This window comes from Phasianus colchicus, chromosome 7, assembly GCF_987193195.1.
Source record: "Phasianus colchicus chromosome 7, bPhaCol1.hap1.1, whole genome shotgun sequence".
Lineage (NCBI taxonomy): Eukaryota > Metazoa > Chordata > Aves > Galliformes > Phasianidae > Phasianus > Phasianus colchicus.
The window spans coordinates 10,685,015-10,701,800 of record NC_143442.1 but is presented as its reverse complement, the minus strand read 5'-3'; the positions used below and the strand labels follow the sequence as shown (position 1 = coordinate 10,701,800).

The window sequence follows — 16,786 nt, the reverse complement described above, 5'->3', positions numbered from 1 at the left end:
AGTGTGAAACAGAGAGCTTCCAATTAAAAAAAAAAAGCTCTCCAGTCATCTTTACCTGAAGTGTTGTCAAATATGAAGACTCGCCCAGATTTCAGCACTGAGAGGAGGTAAAAGAATAGTGACGAATTTGCTAAGTACTTCCCAGTAGACTTTCTGTTTCTAAGAAGAAAACTAATTTTATGTTTCTGATTAACAGTTTTTCAGATTAACTGAGTGGGGTTTGGGAATAAAGAGTTTAGCACAGCAGGCAGTCTGAAGAAAAGTGGACTTGATCAAAGTTGTTTCAGAAGCTAAATGTACTATCGTTAGAAAGCTGAATGTACTCTCATTCATTTAAAATAATTTAGCAAACTACGAGGGTTCATTAGTGAGTGGTAATTGGCTTCTGCCAAAACACCCTGCTGCTTAAATACATGATTTAATTGAGAGGTATTAAAATTATTTTCTAAAAGAGGAAGTGCAATCCTGATAACACATTTGGTATAAGCATTGTCAATTTCTGTTTTTTTTTTCTTTCAAATCCTTATGTCTTTCATCATCCTTATGTCTTTAAAAGAAAAAAAAAAGTATAATGTATAACAAATTAAAAGAAAAAAAAAGGATATTTTGAAGGGGTTAATGCAGAACAGTCATGTCACTCAAGAAATCTAACTTCCGTAGTCTTACAAATCCAACAGCTGGAATGGGGGATAGCAAAATTCCCCAAACCAAAGAGAAGTGACTTGGTTTGGAGGTCAGACTTAATGACTTCTCAGTACATTAAAGATGTAAATGAAAAAAAATCTTCATGTGATTGCAACGTTCTGCACTATAATCAGACTAATCTGGGCAAACAATGCATCTAAGTAGAAACAAGTAGTTTTCAGGATATATCGTACAAACATCTAGGTACTTCCTCCTGACCACTTACTGCTGTCCACTATTACTTTTGATTCTGGGTATAGCAGCACTGCACAGATAGCTCAGCCCAGGGGCATCAAAACTAGATTTGCATGGATATTTTGGTTACTGCAGGATAGCTGTTACATGGAGCCTATCAGGACATACCAGTCAAACACCCTTCTGCACTGGTAAGACAGGCACCAAAAGCCTCTGGTAGCCTGAAGGAAGCACACCCTTCCTTGTTCTCCACTGAACAAGGGGAACAAAATAAAAGATCAGTCTTGTCTTTCTCAGGAAAGTTCTGGGAGTGCAGAGGAAGCTGTATTTGGACACACCTTCCAGTCCTGCTGCAGCATCATTTTTTCTTACAGCAAGCCCATGTGACTCAAGACATGAACATAAGAGCATGGGCTATGCCCTCAAACCACAAACTGTCCTTAAGATACAGAAAAGGGAATTGCTACCAGACTTCTTAGGGTGGAGTATGAGGCAGAACACTGAATACACTGGCAGGGACTGCTTGCTCTAAGATCATGCACGAACTTAAGAAATTCCTTCCTATATCCCCTGGGTCTCTTCCTAGAAAGCCTCTGTCCTGTTTCTTCTGCTCCCATGCTGTACTGCGCTTCTAGAAAGTAGTTTTAACTTTAACAAGGTGCTGAATGGACCTCACTTCTCGTGGCCTCCTTTAGTACGAGAAATGCCTTCCTCTCCCTTGTTGTCCTTGTAACTCCTGCCTTCATCTGTAGCATTTCAAATTCCCCCTTCTCCTCCCCATCCCCCGAAATGAGGAAAATGAAAAGACATACAATTGAGATAAGTGATATTAAATATATTTGCAATGAACTTTGTATACATCTTATTGGCTAAATTGCTGAAAGTACAGGGAAGCATAATGAGACTGCAGCACTTGTCAGACAAATTGAATTTCATTTGCTTTTGAAGGAAAAGACCATGGCCTTCAGCCAGAGCCTTCCAACAGGATATAAAAGAGTTTATCCAACATGATGGAGTTCTTTCTTAAGCCAGGCTACTGTAGAACGACCTTTCTGCCTGTTTGGCATGGAAATCACACTCGTGCTGCTGGGCAAATTGGTAGCACACCTATTCCTTCCCAATACTTCACAGGCACTCATAGATGTTTTTCACAACCTTCCTAACATGATAAATTTAATGCAAAACTGAGTATAACATTATGGTTGGAACTAGTGCATCAGAGAACTAGCATCTATGTTTCTAGGAAAAAAATAATCTGCTCACATTGTAAATAAAGCATATTTCTATTACTTTTCCTATTCCTTGTTAGTAGTAAATACAAATGCACTACTCTTAAATTGATGAATACACTGCATAATATTCACTGCCAAAAACTGTATGAGTATATTGTTGTCCTGCACTGCAAACTCAATTGACAAAAACTTCAAAGTGGAAGCAACAAAAGAAATGAAATGTAAAATATAGCATTTTCCCATAAGCTATTGCAGTAAATAGTCAATAATAGTCAATAGTATTCTAAAAACATATTTTTCCTGTAAGTAGTCAATAATGCAACTGAGCCTTTAGAATGTGACAAAAGAGTATGACAGAAGTATACAGGACTTTGTTCATTATTATGAATGTAGGGTGTACGTTCTGATTAATTCCCAACTAGAGTCCTTCAGAGTTAGAACTGAGTTATAATTGAAATTATATCTTTGAAGGATTAACAGAAATATTTTAGAATTGCACAGATTATTACATTGGAAGAAACTGGGAAGATTCACCATGTGAACCTCCAGAAAGTTTCTTAAGTGCACAATTACTATTGTGCACAAACGAGGTATGAGATTCTGGGACTGCCAATATTACAGGAACATAAAGCCAAAAGCATGGCTATTAGTTTAGACTATTTCTTTTGGCATGGCTAAAGCAAGCAGAAGTCAGCTAAACCTTTATACATTGCCATTTGCTTTTCTAAAGGTTCTCATCCAACAACGCACTGGGGATGTACTTGTTATGTACTTGTTACCAGAAACAAAGGGGAAATTGTCTTTGAAGAACTTTTTTCTGTGTTTTGTTTTGAATCTTGGAGTTCACACAAGGAATGTAAAATCTTGCTCTAATACAGCATAGGACTAAGGATAGATGTGACCTAACACTGCTCACCAAAATCTGAATCACCGAGCTCTTGTAACTTAACGTTCGATCTTAACTTTTCATTAACGTCAGACAGGTTTCTTAATACAAATATTCAACATAGAAGAAACTCTGTTTCTTCTGAAAATAGTTCCTTTCACAACTTTCCAATACAACAAGCTGTTGTTAGTGGTGTCATAGCATGCCTATTATATGACAGCTGTGTGCGACTGGCCAGACAACAGAATTCTGTATATGCAAACACCCTAACGCTGAGATCACTGCAGCAGGGCTAAGTGGCTCCTTGCTGCTATGATGTGAGACAACAGGAGAACAATGACAAAGTCTGATCAGAAATGAGAAACGCATTCACCAGTGACACAATGCACAGACCAGTGCCACAGCAAAACGACTAGCTCTTCTTGCTGGCATCAGAGAGATTATGAGATCAATACTGAGACCAGCTCAAGAAAATGTGGAGATTTTCACCCTGTATTCCAAAATCAGGCCTAGCATCCTGGTGTGATCCAGCTCATTTCCATCATTCTCAGGTTTTCAGAAAGACGGGAAATCATCAATCTTCAGAGTTTGATTTCCCTAATGCAACTGTGAGATGCAAAATATTCTACTGATGTTTGCAGTTGCTTAGAGCTCTGAATAAAGTAAAAGAACTATTCAGTAACTCTGAATGAAGTGGAAGAACATTGGGACCAGGGTCCACTGAACTTCTGCTCCCACATAACCTCTCTAAAATACCCAAGACCTGAATCTGACTTTTGCATATAACTTTCAAAGAGCTGAAGAACCCACAGCATGGTCTACAGGGAATCTGGTGAGATGACTTTTATTAGCCAACCACAGAAGTAGACTTCACACAGAAAAATAAGCTACCTCACATCTACCTAAAGGATCCTGCAATGGGATCTGGACAAGCACCAACCTATAATCATCTCCCCTGTAATGGTCACTGTACAATGTGGACATACACAGCCTCCAGACTAAAGGTAAAAATGAATATCTACTGGGAAGTACTGATATTTGAATTTAAGGATAAAACTGCCCAGCTTCCATATTTTCATTTATTTGATAGCAGAAAAACAAAAAATAAGGAAGTAATGTAAAAACATTTTGTCTCAAAGCATAAAAGAATCGTTGGATGACTGTAGAGCTAGAAGTCTAGCTACCTCTCAGTGAAAGGTGAGAAAGATGCTGAAAGGTACAGCTTGCAGACTGAAGATGCCCCAAATAAGCCAAAAACAGAGCAGATCCTGCTATGTAACCAGAAAGAAGGGAATGTCAAAACTACATGAGGGAAGGACAGGATTTGTCCATAACTCTTCAAAGGTTTGTGCAAGGGCAGAACATGAAGAAAACCATTGCATCTCTCTGCTGCTCAAGTGCTATATATGAGAACTCTGACACCATACTGTCACAATTCCAACCAAAGCCCAGAAGTTGAGGGAAATCCTTTGAAAACAGGCTTCTTTTTGGATGCCGGAGGGAATATTCAAAATATTAGGAGTTCCCTCACTGGGGACACCTTCCTGGACTGCTCAGCTTAACCACTACACGATAGGAGTGTTTAAGCTGAATTAAGCTCTCCAGATGCCTCAGGGTTACAACGAACATGTAAAAGTCTCCAGTTTTTCTTTATAAAGACAAGCTGAAAGCAGCACAGTCTGGATGCCAATTCATAAATGGATCAGCCGGGTGTGCCTCAGGGATGGGATGAGCAATTGGCAGCTCTAACAGCTTCAGTCATGTAATTTTTTCCCATCACTACTAGTCTATCACAGCTAGAGGCCACCAGCTCCTCTTAGGATGAATTCCAGAGGGTTTTAGGCTGGATATAGGCAGGTAGGCATGAATATGGAGATGCAACCTTGGGAGCTTTCAGGTTTGAAATGGAGGTACCCACCAATGGATATGCTATCTTGGCTCTGTAGCTGATAACCAGGATGGTGCTCTGTATCACAGTTTTTGATCTAGAAGCCCTAAGACCATGCAAGTCCTGTTACAGGGCCAGGAGACGAAATAACCTTTCCACTTGCCTGAGTAATATGTGCACTTCATCTGATAATATTCAAATCTCTTTAGCTACATTATAATGAGGTTAAAGCAAAAAAAGATTTCCCCACCCCACATATTACAAATGTCAGTAATGAGAACAGTAAAAATGTCACCACACGGTGAAAAGAGTGAAATTAGCATATTTGGAGAAGTATTATGCCCATGAGTGAAATAATGCAATCAGCTAGCTGCAAGATAAAGCTAATTTGGTTTCCAACAGTTTATCAACAATGCACTGCTCCTTTACATTAACAAATTTAAATAGTACCATATCCTGCAAACAAGAATAGTTCACACAGAATATTACGCTGTGTTAATTAAATAGCTGGAACAGAAAAGGTCAGGCCATGACTGAAAGATTTGCAGATGGGTTGTAAAGCTATGAGAAAGACGGAGCGATTTAGAATCAGGCAGTTAAAATAAATTATTCAAAACATGATTAATTCAATAGTAAATAAACCAAGATTTTCCAAGTCTATTTTAATGCCCCCTTTCTTTTGTCAGTTTCTCAGAAACCTCCCCCTCCTGGTGGCTCATACGTGAGCCAAAATATCTTTAAAACTGTCATATGGTGAAGTGACTTAGATAAGTTATCAAAGAATTATCCTGCTTATATTCAAGTTTTCATTTTTCTATGCAGGTATTGGAGGCAAGAGGCACATTCTGCAGTTAAAGAACACTGCAAAGCCTCACCTTCCTTATTTCTGCTACTAGAATAACCAAGACATCACTATAATTACTACAGTTAATTGAAAAATGTCCCGAGAAAAACATTTTTTCACTTTGTTTACTTCTGCAAATGACAGCACTTTGTCTTTGGCATAATGCCACCAAATCAATTAAATTATAGTACTAACATGGCCATTTTAAATGGAGAGAACATTTTGGCATGGGCTGCACTGAAGCAGTAATGTATAAAGACTGCCCAGCAAAACGGGGAATTAATCTGACTTGGAACTCCAACACACTACAGAATACACATCAGTCATAATCAAGGCTGAACCTCATCCAGTATTTTTACCGTATTTTATTTTTGTCAACATAGTCGTACACGCAAGCCTAAATTTTACTCTGCATTCATCTTTACATTCCTCTGTTATTTATTTGTGCATGAACTTTATTTTTCCTTGAAAATATCCTGAAATTTTCTAGCTAAAACCTTACTTTCATTTTGATCGCATTTCTGATGGTTTCAGCTGATACCCGTTTCCTTTTCCCACCTTTAGTGTTTGCAGCTCCTAAATGGACCCGCAGTCGAGCAAACAGAGCTGGATGGGCTAAACAATATGCAATGGGTTTTCTGGGAGGGGAGGGAAAGTGGTGTTTATGGGAATACGTGGTTTTGGCTGCAAAGCCATGGGTTGGGCACAATGTCTGAATTTCAATCATGTGCTGCCAATGTATTATCAGGATTACAGCATTAGCACTGCCATCTAAAACCAGCCCGTGTGGGTCCCACTATTAAGCTCTTCCCAATTAAGCACACGGGCATTTATCAAACCAATCTTTGTGACAGAATTCCTAAGCGAGCCAAACTGAAATACGTCATTTTTTAAGGGAAGACGAAGCATTGTGCAGCGTATGAGCCATTAATTTTATGACAAGTGCAGATGGTAGACATACAGATAAATACTCATACAACCTAATTAAATGAACATATACTTCAGCCTATTTAAACGATAATAGTTCCTAATGAGCTCAGCGCGGCTCACACGGCGGTATATTCATCTGAATTCTCTTAAAATGGATTTACGTGCAGGCTGTAACCGAACCCTGGTGGGGTTTTTATTCCAATCCCGTCCATAGCTGACTTTTATCCGCTTCGTTACAGCACAGCTCTGACAGCCGCGAGGCACAGACACCCATGTAGGTGCGCTCCATCCATCCCGTGCACTTCTAGATGCTAAGAGGCACAACTGCAAAACAGCCCCCTGCAAGCCTTAACGCACTCGTCTCCCGGGATGAAACAAAACGAGGTTATTTGGAACCGTGAGGTGCAAGACGAGGCCGGTTCTCCCACAACAAACTGCGGGTTTGGGAGCCGGGGCACAGCCACCAGGCCTCAGCACAGCAGCCAAGCTACCTACACCGCGTCTCCCGCCCAGCAGGGCCGCACACCCGGGCCGGCGGGCACCTACCGGGCGCGGCGGGGCCGCCGCTGTCCGCCCCGGCCATGCTGTTGTTCCGGCTCCCTTCCTGCCCGCCGGGCGCCCCGCGGCACCGCCCTCACCGACGGCCGAGCGGGCCGGGCCCAGAGCGGAGCGGCCGTACGAGGCGTCCCCCGGCCGCGCTCCCCTCCCCGGCGCCGCTTTCCTCCTCCCCTCGCCGCCGGAGGAAGGAGGCGGCCGCCGGCCCTCCCCGACCGCGCATGCGGCTGTGCCGGGCCGGGGCAGCGCCGCCGCGCTCGGGGCCTCAAGTGCGGGCGTCCCCGGCCCCCTAACCTCCGGCCCGACAGATGGGCTTAGGCTGGAGCAGCGCGGAGGAGCGGCAGCCGCTCCTGCGGCCCCCGCCGCCCCCGCCGGCAGCGCAGCGGCGGCCGCAGCAGCCTCGGGGGCCGGCGGGGGGCCCGGCCGTGCCGGTGCCGGTGCGGCGGTTGGCGCCGGCCGCGGGCCGCGTGTACGGGCGGCGGTGGTTGGTGCTGCTGCTCTTCTCGCTGTTGGGCTTCTCGCAGGGCCTGGTGTGGAACAGCTGGGGCCCCATACAGAACTCGGCCCGCCTGGCCTTCGGTTTCAGCGGCTGGGACATCGCCCTGCTCGTCTTCTGGGGGCCCATCGGCTTCGTGCCCTGCTTCTTCTTCATGTGGCTGATGGACAAGAAGGGTGAGCGCTGCGGGTGGCGGCGGGGCCGGGCGGGGACGCGGCGGGGCCTGGCTGCCGAGAGCCGCAGGTGGGTGAGGTGACCTCGGCGGGGACTGATGCTCCGGGGGCATCGAGAGCCCTGCCGTAGGGACGCAGCACGGGCCTCAGTGCGTCCGAAGCAGTTTGTGTGGCAGGTGTTTGGAGATGTTGCAGAGCTCGGAGCTTTGAGCTCACGTGGAGGTGTTGGTCTCTGCGCTCTGGCGTGTGTGTAGGTGTTTGCCCTGGAAATGGTGGCATTCTGTGTTCATTCTGTCTTCTGGCAGTCAGCTTTTAGGCTCGTGTCTGTGTAAAGTTAGCGATAGGGTGAGAGGGAATGGCCTCACGTTGTGCCAGAGGATGTTCAAGTTGGATATTAGGAAACACTTCTTCTCAGAAGGGGTGGTGAGGTATTGGAATAGGCTGCCCAGGGAGGTGCTGCAGCCATCATCCCTGGAGGTGTTCAGGAAACATGGAGACGTGGCACCGAGAGACATGGTTGGTGGGCTGTATTTGTGCTAGGTGGACAGTTGGATTGTAGATGGTTCATTTCCAACCTCATTGGTTCTACGATTCCGTGATTTCATATGCTGTGAATTGATGATTCATAGAATCTTAGAACCTTTGAGGTTGGAAAAGGCCTCCAAGACCATCTCATGCTGCATTTTGATAAACCCATTTATGTTTGGATAACTTCTGCACAACCCATGGAGTTTGTGCCTAGTCCCTAGGGATCACTGAGGTGATGAGACAAAACACACTTGTGCAGGTTTGAGCTTCCAGGCCTAAATCCACAGATTTAGACAAAATTCAGTCTTTTAATTCTAGTTTAAACAGGTCCCTATCAGGAGATGCTAAGTGCTGCTCATTCTGTTTATGTAGGGTTTAATAGCTCGTTTGTGTGTAGTGAAGGGAGGGAGAAAAGATGTAGCAGAGAAGGCTCGTGCTTTGAGGTTGGAACTGCTTTTCCTGCAGTTGAAGTGACACTGGGGGAATGAAATCTATTGGTCTGAAAACACATTCTCCAAATGAGTCCATGGTGGCTCTGCTGCCATCGCTCAAGCAATTCAAGCTTAAGCCAACAGTGCCTACTTAGACATTGCTGTGCAGCAGCGTTGTTAATTATCTTGAAATTCAAGTTAGTTATTTTATTTTCTATGATGAAAATGTCAGCTCTGCTTGTGTTGTGAAGGAAATGAAACTGAACTTGAACTAATGCTGATGGAGCAGGCTTGGTGTTAGGTAAAACTTCTTCTCAGAAAGGGTGGTGAGGCTGTGGAACAGGCTGCCTGGGGAGGTGGTGGGGTCTCTGTCCTTGGAGGTGTTTGAAAACTTGGAGAACTTGGAGATGTGACACTGAGGGACATGGTTAGTGGGCATGGCAGGGATGGGCTGATGATTGGACTGGGTGATGTGAGAGGTCTTTTCAACTTAATGATTTTATGATTCTGAGTGTGTATTTTAATTTATTTTCTATGGAGTTGATTCTGATTGATGTAAAAAATACTTGGAATATCTTAAATAATTGCCTTGTTTTTTTAATTCCGCAGTCAGTGGAGATACTCATATGAACTTCTTCATTGCTATTGCTGTGTTGCTGTCGTTGTTGCAAGATTTCCATTTTATAGCCTTAATGGATAATCTTAGTTCATTGGTTTCATGCACAGCATGTTCTTTGTGCAGCAGCAGGTTTTGTGGGGGCCCTGTTGTATTTCATGCTGTTTTTGGAGCCGCTGAATGATTCCCTTGGAGAATATAGTGCTTTCTCCTTATCCTGATGGAGTGAGGAATGCCAATATGCCTGGCCCTGCACCATCCCACTGGAGCTGCCTCATCAGGAGGGGTAGGATGTGTGTCCCAGAAGGAGCAAGGCTGTCAAGTTGGCTGGGTGTGACCTCGCAAGAGCAGTATTTCACTTGCTTAGAGGTACAAGTGCTTGTTGTTGTACTGAATTTACTCTCTGTACCAAAAATATGGAGAGACGGCACCATTTACTCTCTGGGCTTCAATCATCTGTCATTGGAGTTAGCTAGTAAGGAAGCTGTCAGGAAAAAAATGTGTTTGTGAACTGTCAACATTTAAAACCTGGCATGTATCAGAAGTATGACACTGTAGATGATGCATGTCAGGGTCTGTGAGAGGAGGTTCTGCTTTTAGATTGTCCTGCGCTTCACAGTCACAGGTGTATCTACTGGGTATCAGTACAGAGCTGCCTGCAGTCAGAGAAGTGAGTTGGTGTTACGATGTTTCAGGTCAAGTCCAGAAGTGTTTTATCTTCTTGGTTTTTCAGTTGTTTGGTATAGCATATAGCTTGAAATGGAAATCTGTTTCTTTTTTCCCCCTTTTAACTAAATTCAAGTTGGAAGATTGAATATTCTGCAATAGGCATATTAACAGTGTGACTTGTAGAAGCTTTCTTGGACTGTGGGGTTTAGCTGTAGCACAGCTTTTCACAGAAGCATGGGGTATCCATGGGAAGAGAGAATAGAGCATTTATTTCTAGTAAAAGATGTGTTGAAGAAGCAGCCATTGTTAATGTATTTTGGATAGTAGAGGTCTGGGATGCTTCCATTATGCTTTTTTGATTTCTTAACCTGAAAGGGCTTTCTTTCGTGACCTCCTCCCTCTTGGCTCACCAGATGCGTTCTCCTGTAGACCTGTAGTGATTTCCTGGCTCTTTGAAAATTGAGAGTGAGTTTTCATCTGTATTGATGGTCTTCATGAGGCTGTATTAGCAAAATACAATCTGAGCAGATTTGGTAAGAATAGTCAAATTTCTGTGAAGGGTGATAATGCAGCATTTTAATGAGTCTTTGAAGCCTTACACTCACATGGTATTTTGCTGGGGTATGTAAATTGAAATATCATTCGTAATATTGCTGAGCTCATGTTCTTAGAAATGCATTAGTTTTCAGACACTTAGCAGGACTCACAGCTGGAAGCTCTTTGGGGTTGAGCCCTGTTACCCTGCCTGAGTGTACATCTGCACCACTGTGGCCTTTGCCTTGAGAAGCTGGCAACAGCTTTCCAAGCTCTGTTCTTTAGGGTGCTGTCATGGGGGCAGAGATGGTACCCATAATGTTTCCTGGTCTTGGACTGGGCTGGCTGCGTGTTGAAAGGAGGAATTATGTTTGCTAATGTCATTTTTCAGTACATGCCGTTTTGCAGTAGGAGTGTTTTTATTGTTCTTGTTGGTTTGTTTCTTGGTAAAGAAAGGTCAAGAAGTGAGCGTGCAGTGGAGCAAAATGTCACATTGGATATGTTTCCTTTAGCAATAGGATAAGGGAGCCCTTTTAAAATAATCATTATCTTTAGAGAATCAGTATGAATTAAATCAAATGGAAATGATTTCAGTGTGCTGTTGGATTGACGCTTGGTGTTTACAAGATTAAAATTAGCCACAGCTTGTCACCCGATGCTCGAGTGGTTGAGGATGTTTTGTGCCTGGAGTATTTCCTGGGAACTCTAAACAAGTGTGCAGGTCCATTAGGGTGTTTATATCTCTCAACTCCTCTTGAAATCTAAAGCTGAAATACTTGAGTTATGGATCTGGTCTGCTGGTCGTCTTATGAGTTAAGTTCATAGTTACAGTGTGAGACACAGAAGTAATATATAATATCAGTCTTCATTATGTCCCTGTGTAATCAAGAAAAGGCAATGAAGAAAGAAATAATTTATGATAATTTACATTAAACTAATTTAATAGAATGGTGATATTTTTCATTAACTTTTGGAATACAGTTTTATCTTGTATTGAGTTTGAATAGATGTTGCTTATTACTGGTAAAAGTGAAATGTAATTTATTTCTTGGTCCTTTTTTTTTTTTTTTCCTTGTGAAATGGTATACACTTAGATGGATTGTATAGATATTCTTAGTCGCTTTTTTTTTGGCTAAAATTAAATTTGCCTCGTATTGTTATCCTAGTGATTAAATTATAAAATGGAGAGAAAATTTCAATAATGTAACTTTTTTTTTTTTTTGGTGGAGATTGGCTTTCATTTTGAAACCATTAATGTTTTGACTTTTATAAATAACTCTTCTTCTTCTGAATATCAAGCTCCTGATTTCTCTGCTCTCTCATATATCACTTAGGTTTCAGGTTCTGTCCTTTAAAGCTTTTGATAGTTTTTACTTCTTTCACCAGGGAATTTTGAGGTTAAATCCTTTAATACTTTCCATCAGGCGTTTCCGTCGTGCTTGGTGTCTCAGGGTCCTGATCTGTTATTTAGGTTCTCAGACCGTGTGACAGTAAATACAGATTGGAGCATGCTGCTAATAATTTCAAAAAGTTGCAGCAGATCTAGTTGCTGTTACTCTCATATCGCTGTCAGTGGGCAATGTGAGATACTTTCCATGGTGACACTTGCAACAAGGTGCTGACTTTTCATGGCAGTACTTAGAGTTCTTAGTGTCCCAATTGATCATAAGTACATCTGGAGAACAGAAGGGCAACAACAAATGACTCATGAGCCTTTAAAGGCTTTCAGACTTTTTAAAGCCTGGAAGTTTTCATCTCATGGCAAAGAAGCACATTTTCAGCTCTTTTTCACCATGATCTCAGAAGTAGACTTTTCTTATCTCAGATGTATGACTGCAAGATATAGAGGCAGTATTTCAGAATGACCAATTTGATCATTCACAGGTCAAATGTGAGCCTCTGCTAAGGATTCCCAGGATAAGACTTGGTGTAAGATTGTAAGACTTTCATGTAATATGGTCAGATCAAGCTAAAAGGATTTACACACTTTGAGAATAAAAACGGTTTATACAGACACCATGGTTCTGGGTGGTTAGTACAGCCTGCAGGAAATAAAAACCTGTGGGAAAGCCTATAGGTGTGAAAATATGGGCAGAGTGATAGAGACCCAATAGAAAGGAAAGCATGGTGTAACGGCATTCAACTGAAGTATGCTTAGGTTACAAGGAATATGCTTTTCGGGAACTAATTCTACTTACTAGCTTTTGTATTGATGGCAGAGGTCTTGTTAAAGCCAACAAGAGCAGCAGAAGGCTCTTTTGGATTTAATGGAAGCTAAATGTGAGTTTAGTGCTTTTGCCCTGTTCTCTCTTGTCTCGTGGAAATGCTCCACTGCATGGTTTGAGCAGCATGTATTTCTTTGTCTCCTAAGCGATACTGATCCAAACCTATCAAATTCTGTGAAAGGGATTAATTTTCCTAAACTAACAAATCTTGGAAGGAAGGGGATGAAGTGTTGTTTTTCTGTGTGGAAAGATGAAAGAAGCTATTAAAGAGCTGAGTGTAGGTAAATCCCACTAGAGTAGATATTTGATCAGCTTGATTATACAGAACTTATTTTGATGAGTTGCTATGTGTGCATGTGTCTTTGTAGATGTGTTTCTTCTCTGCACCATCAGAAGAAAAGGAAGACTGAACCCAATCATTTGTTGCTTAATTTTATGTGCTGTGGTTACAGTGGAAGTCCACAGAGCATTTGTGCAAGTGTTTGCAGAAGTGAGGACTCATTAGAAAATTGATTGGCCCACCTTCATTGGAGTGAGACATGCTCCAAAAGATCACTTGAGATACAGAGTGATTAGCAACATAGAGAGGTTAAATAAGGATCTGATGAGTTGTATTAACTTGACACCACTATGATTCATCATAGCAAAACCAGCTTGATTGTCAGCAGCACTTCCCATGCTTCCTGATGGGCTGATTGGGAAGTATCAATCAGGGCTGCAGGCAGATTTCCTCTCCTGTAGGTATCTTTCTGTTGGTATCACCCCAATCTCTGCTCTGTATACTCTGTATACCATACTTCCACAAACATTTCTCTTTATACCACGACCCTCAAAGCAGCTCCTATGCTCTTTGTTCTCTTTGCATACTTTGTGCCTTCTGCAACGGTGGCAGAGAGAAGGGAGCAGTGGGGCTGGGATATGAGGAGAAAAAAAAGAATGGAGGCAAAAAGAAAAAGCATTCTGATTATCTTCCGAGTGAGTGAGAGACATGTTGAGCACAACTTGGCTTGCCAGCAGCGGACAGAGGGGCTGAAGGGTGCCTATAACATGTCCTGAGTTCTTTGCACAGCCGTAGATCAAGAAATGCAGCTTCTATGAACTTGCTTCAAAAAAGCTTGTGAAAAACAGATTGGGGAGTCTCTTTAAATATAAATGCCCTTTTTTTTTTTTTCTTTAGCAAGGTCCCAGTGATCTGTGTTGGCCAAACCTTAATTCAGGATGCAGCCCAGAAGTGCCATGCCTATCAAAAGGGTTTGTTGGGCAGTTTCTTTGCACTCCCTTTCCTTGAGGCCCCATGAACATGACCAGCTTGCTGTGTTCCCTGGGGCCCCACAGATACCACAGATCTGTGCCTGCTGCTGTGCCTAAATGCAGTCCTTCCTTTTGGTGTGGTTTTAGGGATGAAGGATGCATAGCCACATGACAGTGGCATGAGCTGGGTGCATGTGGCTGCCCTGTCTGGCTGTACTCTGCTTCTGGAAAGCATTCTATAGCTGGGACAGAAAATGTGAAAACACACAATGTTGTCCTCTGTCACTTTTTTAGTTATAATCCTGGGGCAAAGGAAATTGTGGCTTGCTTAACCATTCTCTAATTGGTCACATTCAGAGCTCTTCTGTCATTTCCTGCCCTGTTTTTGTTGTGTTTTTTTTTTTTTTTTTTTTTTTAAATGCTCCTCACATGTGTGTGCTTACTGTAGCTCTGTAGTCACGCTGAAACTATAATTGTTATGCAGAAGCATATGATCAATGCTTCTACTTCTTCAAAAGCTACAAATTAAGCTTTCTCATGCAGATTTATTGTAGGGAGGATTTTTAGACTTTTTTCCTCTTTCTAAAGCTGGAGATCCGTGTGACTCAGCTTGAGGGAATGATGTGTTCTGAAAGTGAGAGGTCTTCTGCTTTTTACAAAGTCTGCTGATGTCCTGGAATACCAGATTTCAAATCCAGCTGTGTCTAGAAACATTTATTTGGATCTTTTTCAATATTTGGGGAGGTGGAGTTCTTAAGTTGTAATTGATGAATGACAGGAACCTAAAGAACTGATAAGGAGCCTTTAAAATGTAGTGAATTTCAGACCTACTTCAGTACCCCAAACAAAAGGCATTCTTTATGGCGTTAGTCTGAATTACTGTTTGTGGTCCATTCAGATGTTGAAACATTGAACGTGTTCATGCACAGGGAAGTCAAATGCTGACTCCAGCAACCTCCATGCAAACACAAGGGCCACCTAGATATTATGTTGTCAAGGCTCTTACATCTCTTCATCCTCGACTCAAGGCAGGGATGCCAAAGAGCAGAATTTTTGCACTTAGCATCCCGCTTAGCAGGTTGGCTGGGTGGTATTTAGTGTGGCTGCCAATCCTTGCTGCTTGGGTGCTTTTTGCTGCTCCGTCCTGGCAAAGCAAAATGCCTCAATCTCTCAAAATGAAAAATTTCATGCATCGTTGGGTGGTGTGGACAAGTGCCACTAAGATAATGACAGAACATCTTCTGTGATAGATGTGTACAAGAGAGCCTTTTTTTCCTCCCTGTCGCCACAGGTAGGGCTCTATGGTTAGCTGCATGGTAATTAAGCCCGCTGTGCAATTGGGAGTGCTTGAAATGAGTGGGTAGAGAAAAGACAAGCTTTCCTCCCCCTTGTTCATTGCTGAAATGGCTTAGATTGTCAGTATTTGTCCAGGAACACGGCACTGAGAGCTGCACTGAAGGCTTGTTATCTTGTATGTTCTCCTGACTTGTTAATGAGCATCTGTGATTTAGCTTCGAAGTTAATGAAGAGGTTTAGCCCTCCAACTACATTGCTACCTGTTTGTGTCCGTTGCTTTGTGTCCCTTTATGTATACACTCATGTACACATCCACAACACACACTCCTCTGTGTTGCTTTTCAGTTAAGCAAATGGAAAGAACTAATTAAATGACTCACCCATGTCTTCATGCCCCAATAAGTATTGGGGCTGAGAATAGAAAGCTGATGGCTGAGGTGAAGGAAGAAAGAACACCTCTTAAATGTTCCTATGTGAGTTATCTGTAGGTTTAGAATGCGTTCAATGCCCCTTTTTATTGCATCCTAGCATCCAGGTAAAGAGCAGACCTGACTTAGCAGCTGTTGTGTTACTGGCTGCGGAACTGGTTCCTGTTTCTGTGTGCTTGTAGTCTGGATAAATAAGGCAGAAAGGAAAAGTGAGTGAGAAGCTAGGTAGCCCCCCCAATTTAAGAAGGCACGCCAGGAGGGAGGCAGGTCCCGCTGTCCCATGCCAGTGCTCTCCAAGGTGCTGTGCAAGGGTTAAGAAATAATTGTTGTTCTTGAATGAGCTGTGAGTGGAATGAGGACTCTCTACAGTAAAATCTATGATCTCCATAAACAACTAAAATAGTTGGCTTGCTATGGAGCCAAGAAACAAAACAGGATGCTTTAATAACAGGAGGTATTTTAATGAAGAGACTAAAATCAGTTCTGAAATCAGTGTTTTGATCTGTAGATGAATACTGTTCAACTCAGTGCTTTATTTATCTGTTCAGGCAAATAATTGGTCACTGGACTGATAGATTTTATGACATTTGTACAGACTTATAATGCAGATTGTTTTTTAAGCTGTTCCTTATGCTGTTTTTTTTTTGCAGTGTTGATTAGGCATTTAAGATGTTTCAGAATGCTTAGCTGACATATGGGAGGAAATTTCAATACTTGTAAGTTTGTAAGTTGTTTTAAGTTACCTTCTTTATACTGAAAGCTCAGATCAAACTCATTCAGTTCTTAAAACCAGGATTACTTTATTTGCTGCACCAAACTTCTAAATTGCTGCACAAACTCTGAGGGGGCTTCCTCAGAACTTACAGTAATGTACCCTGGCCAGGGTAAGATCCATGTTAGTGGAGCTGAAGAACTAGTCTGTAAT

At 42.4% G+C, this 16,786-nt stretch overlaps 2 protein-coding genes across 4 annotated transcripts in view; one reads left to right on the top strand and one right to left on the bottom strand.

Moving 5' to 3' along the window:
* Positions 1 to 7,343, bottom strand: part of HSPBAP1 (HSPB1 associated protein 1) — a 33,413-nt gene extending 26,070 nt beyond the window's left edge. For both annotated transcript variants that reach the window (XM_031590640.2, XM_090143670.1), the window contains exon 1: positions 7,206 to 7,343. In XM_031590640.2, the coding sequence (XP_031446500.2) occupies positions 7,206 to 7,242 (37 nt within the window). In that variant the 5' untranslated portion in view covers positions 7,243 to 7,343. The remainder of the gene's footprint in view (positions 1 to 7,205) is intronic.
* Positions 7,344 to 7,522: 179 nt separating this feature from the next.
* The window catches only part of SLC49A4 (solute carrier family 49 member 4), a 60,433-nt gene continuing 51,169 nt past the window's right edge, over positions 7,523 to 16,786 (top strand). For both annotated transcript variants that reach the window (XM_031590641.2, XM_090143671.1), the window contains exon 1: positions 7,523 to 7,886. In XM_031590641.2, the coding sequence (XP_031446501.2) occupies positions 7,523 to 7,886 (364 nt within the window). The remainder of the gene's footprint in view (positions 7,887 to 16,786) is intronic.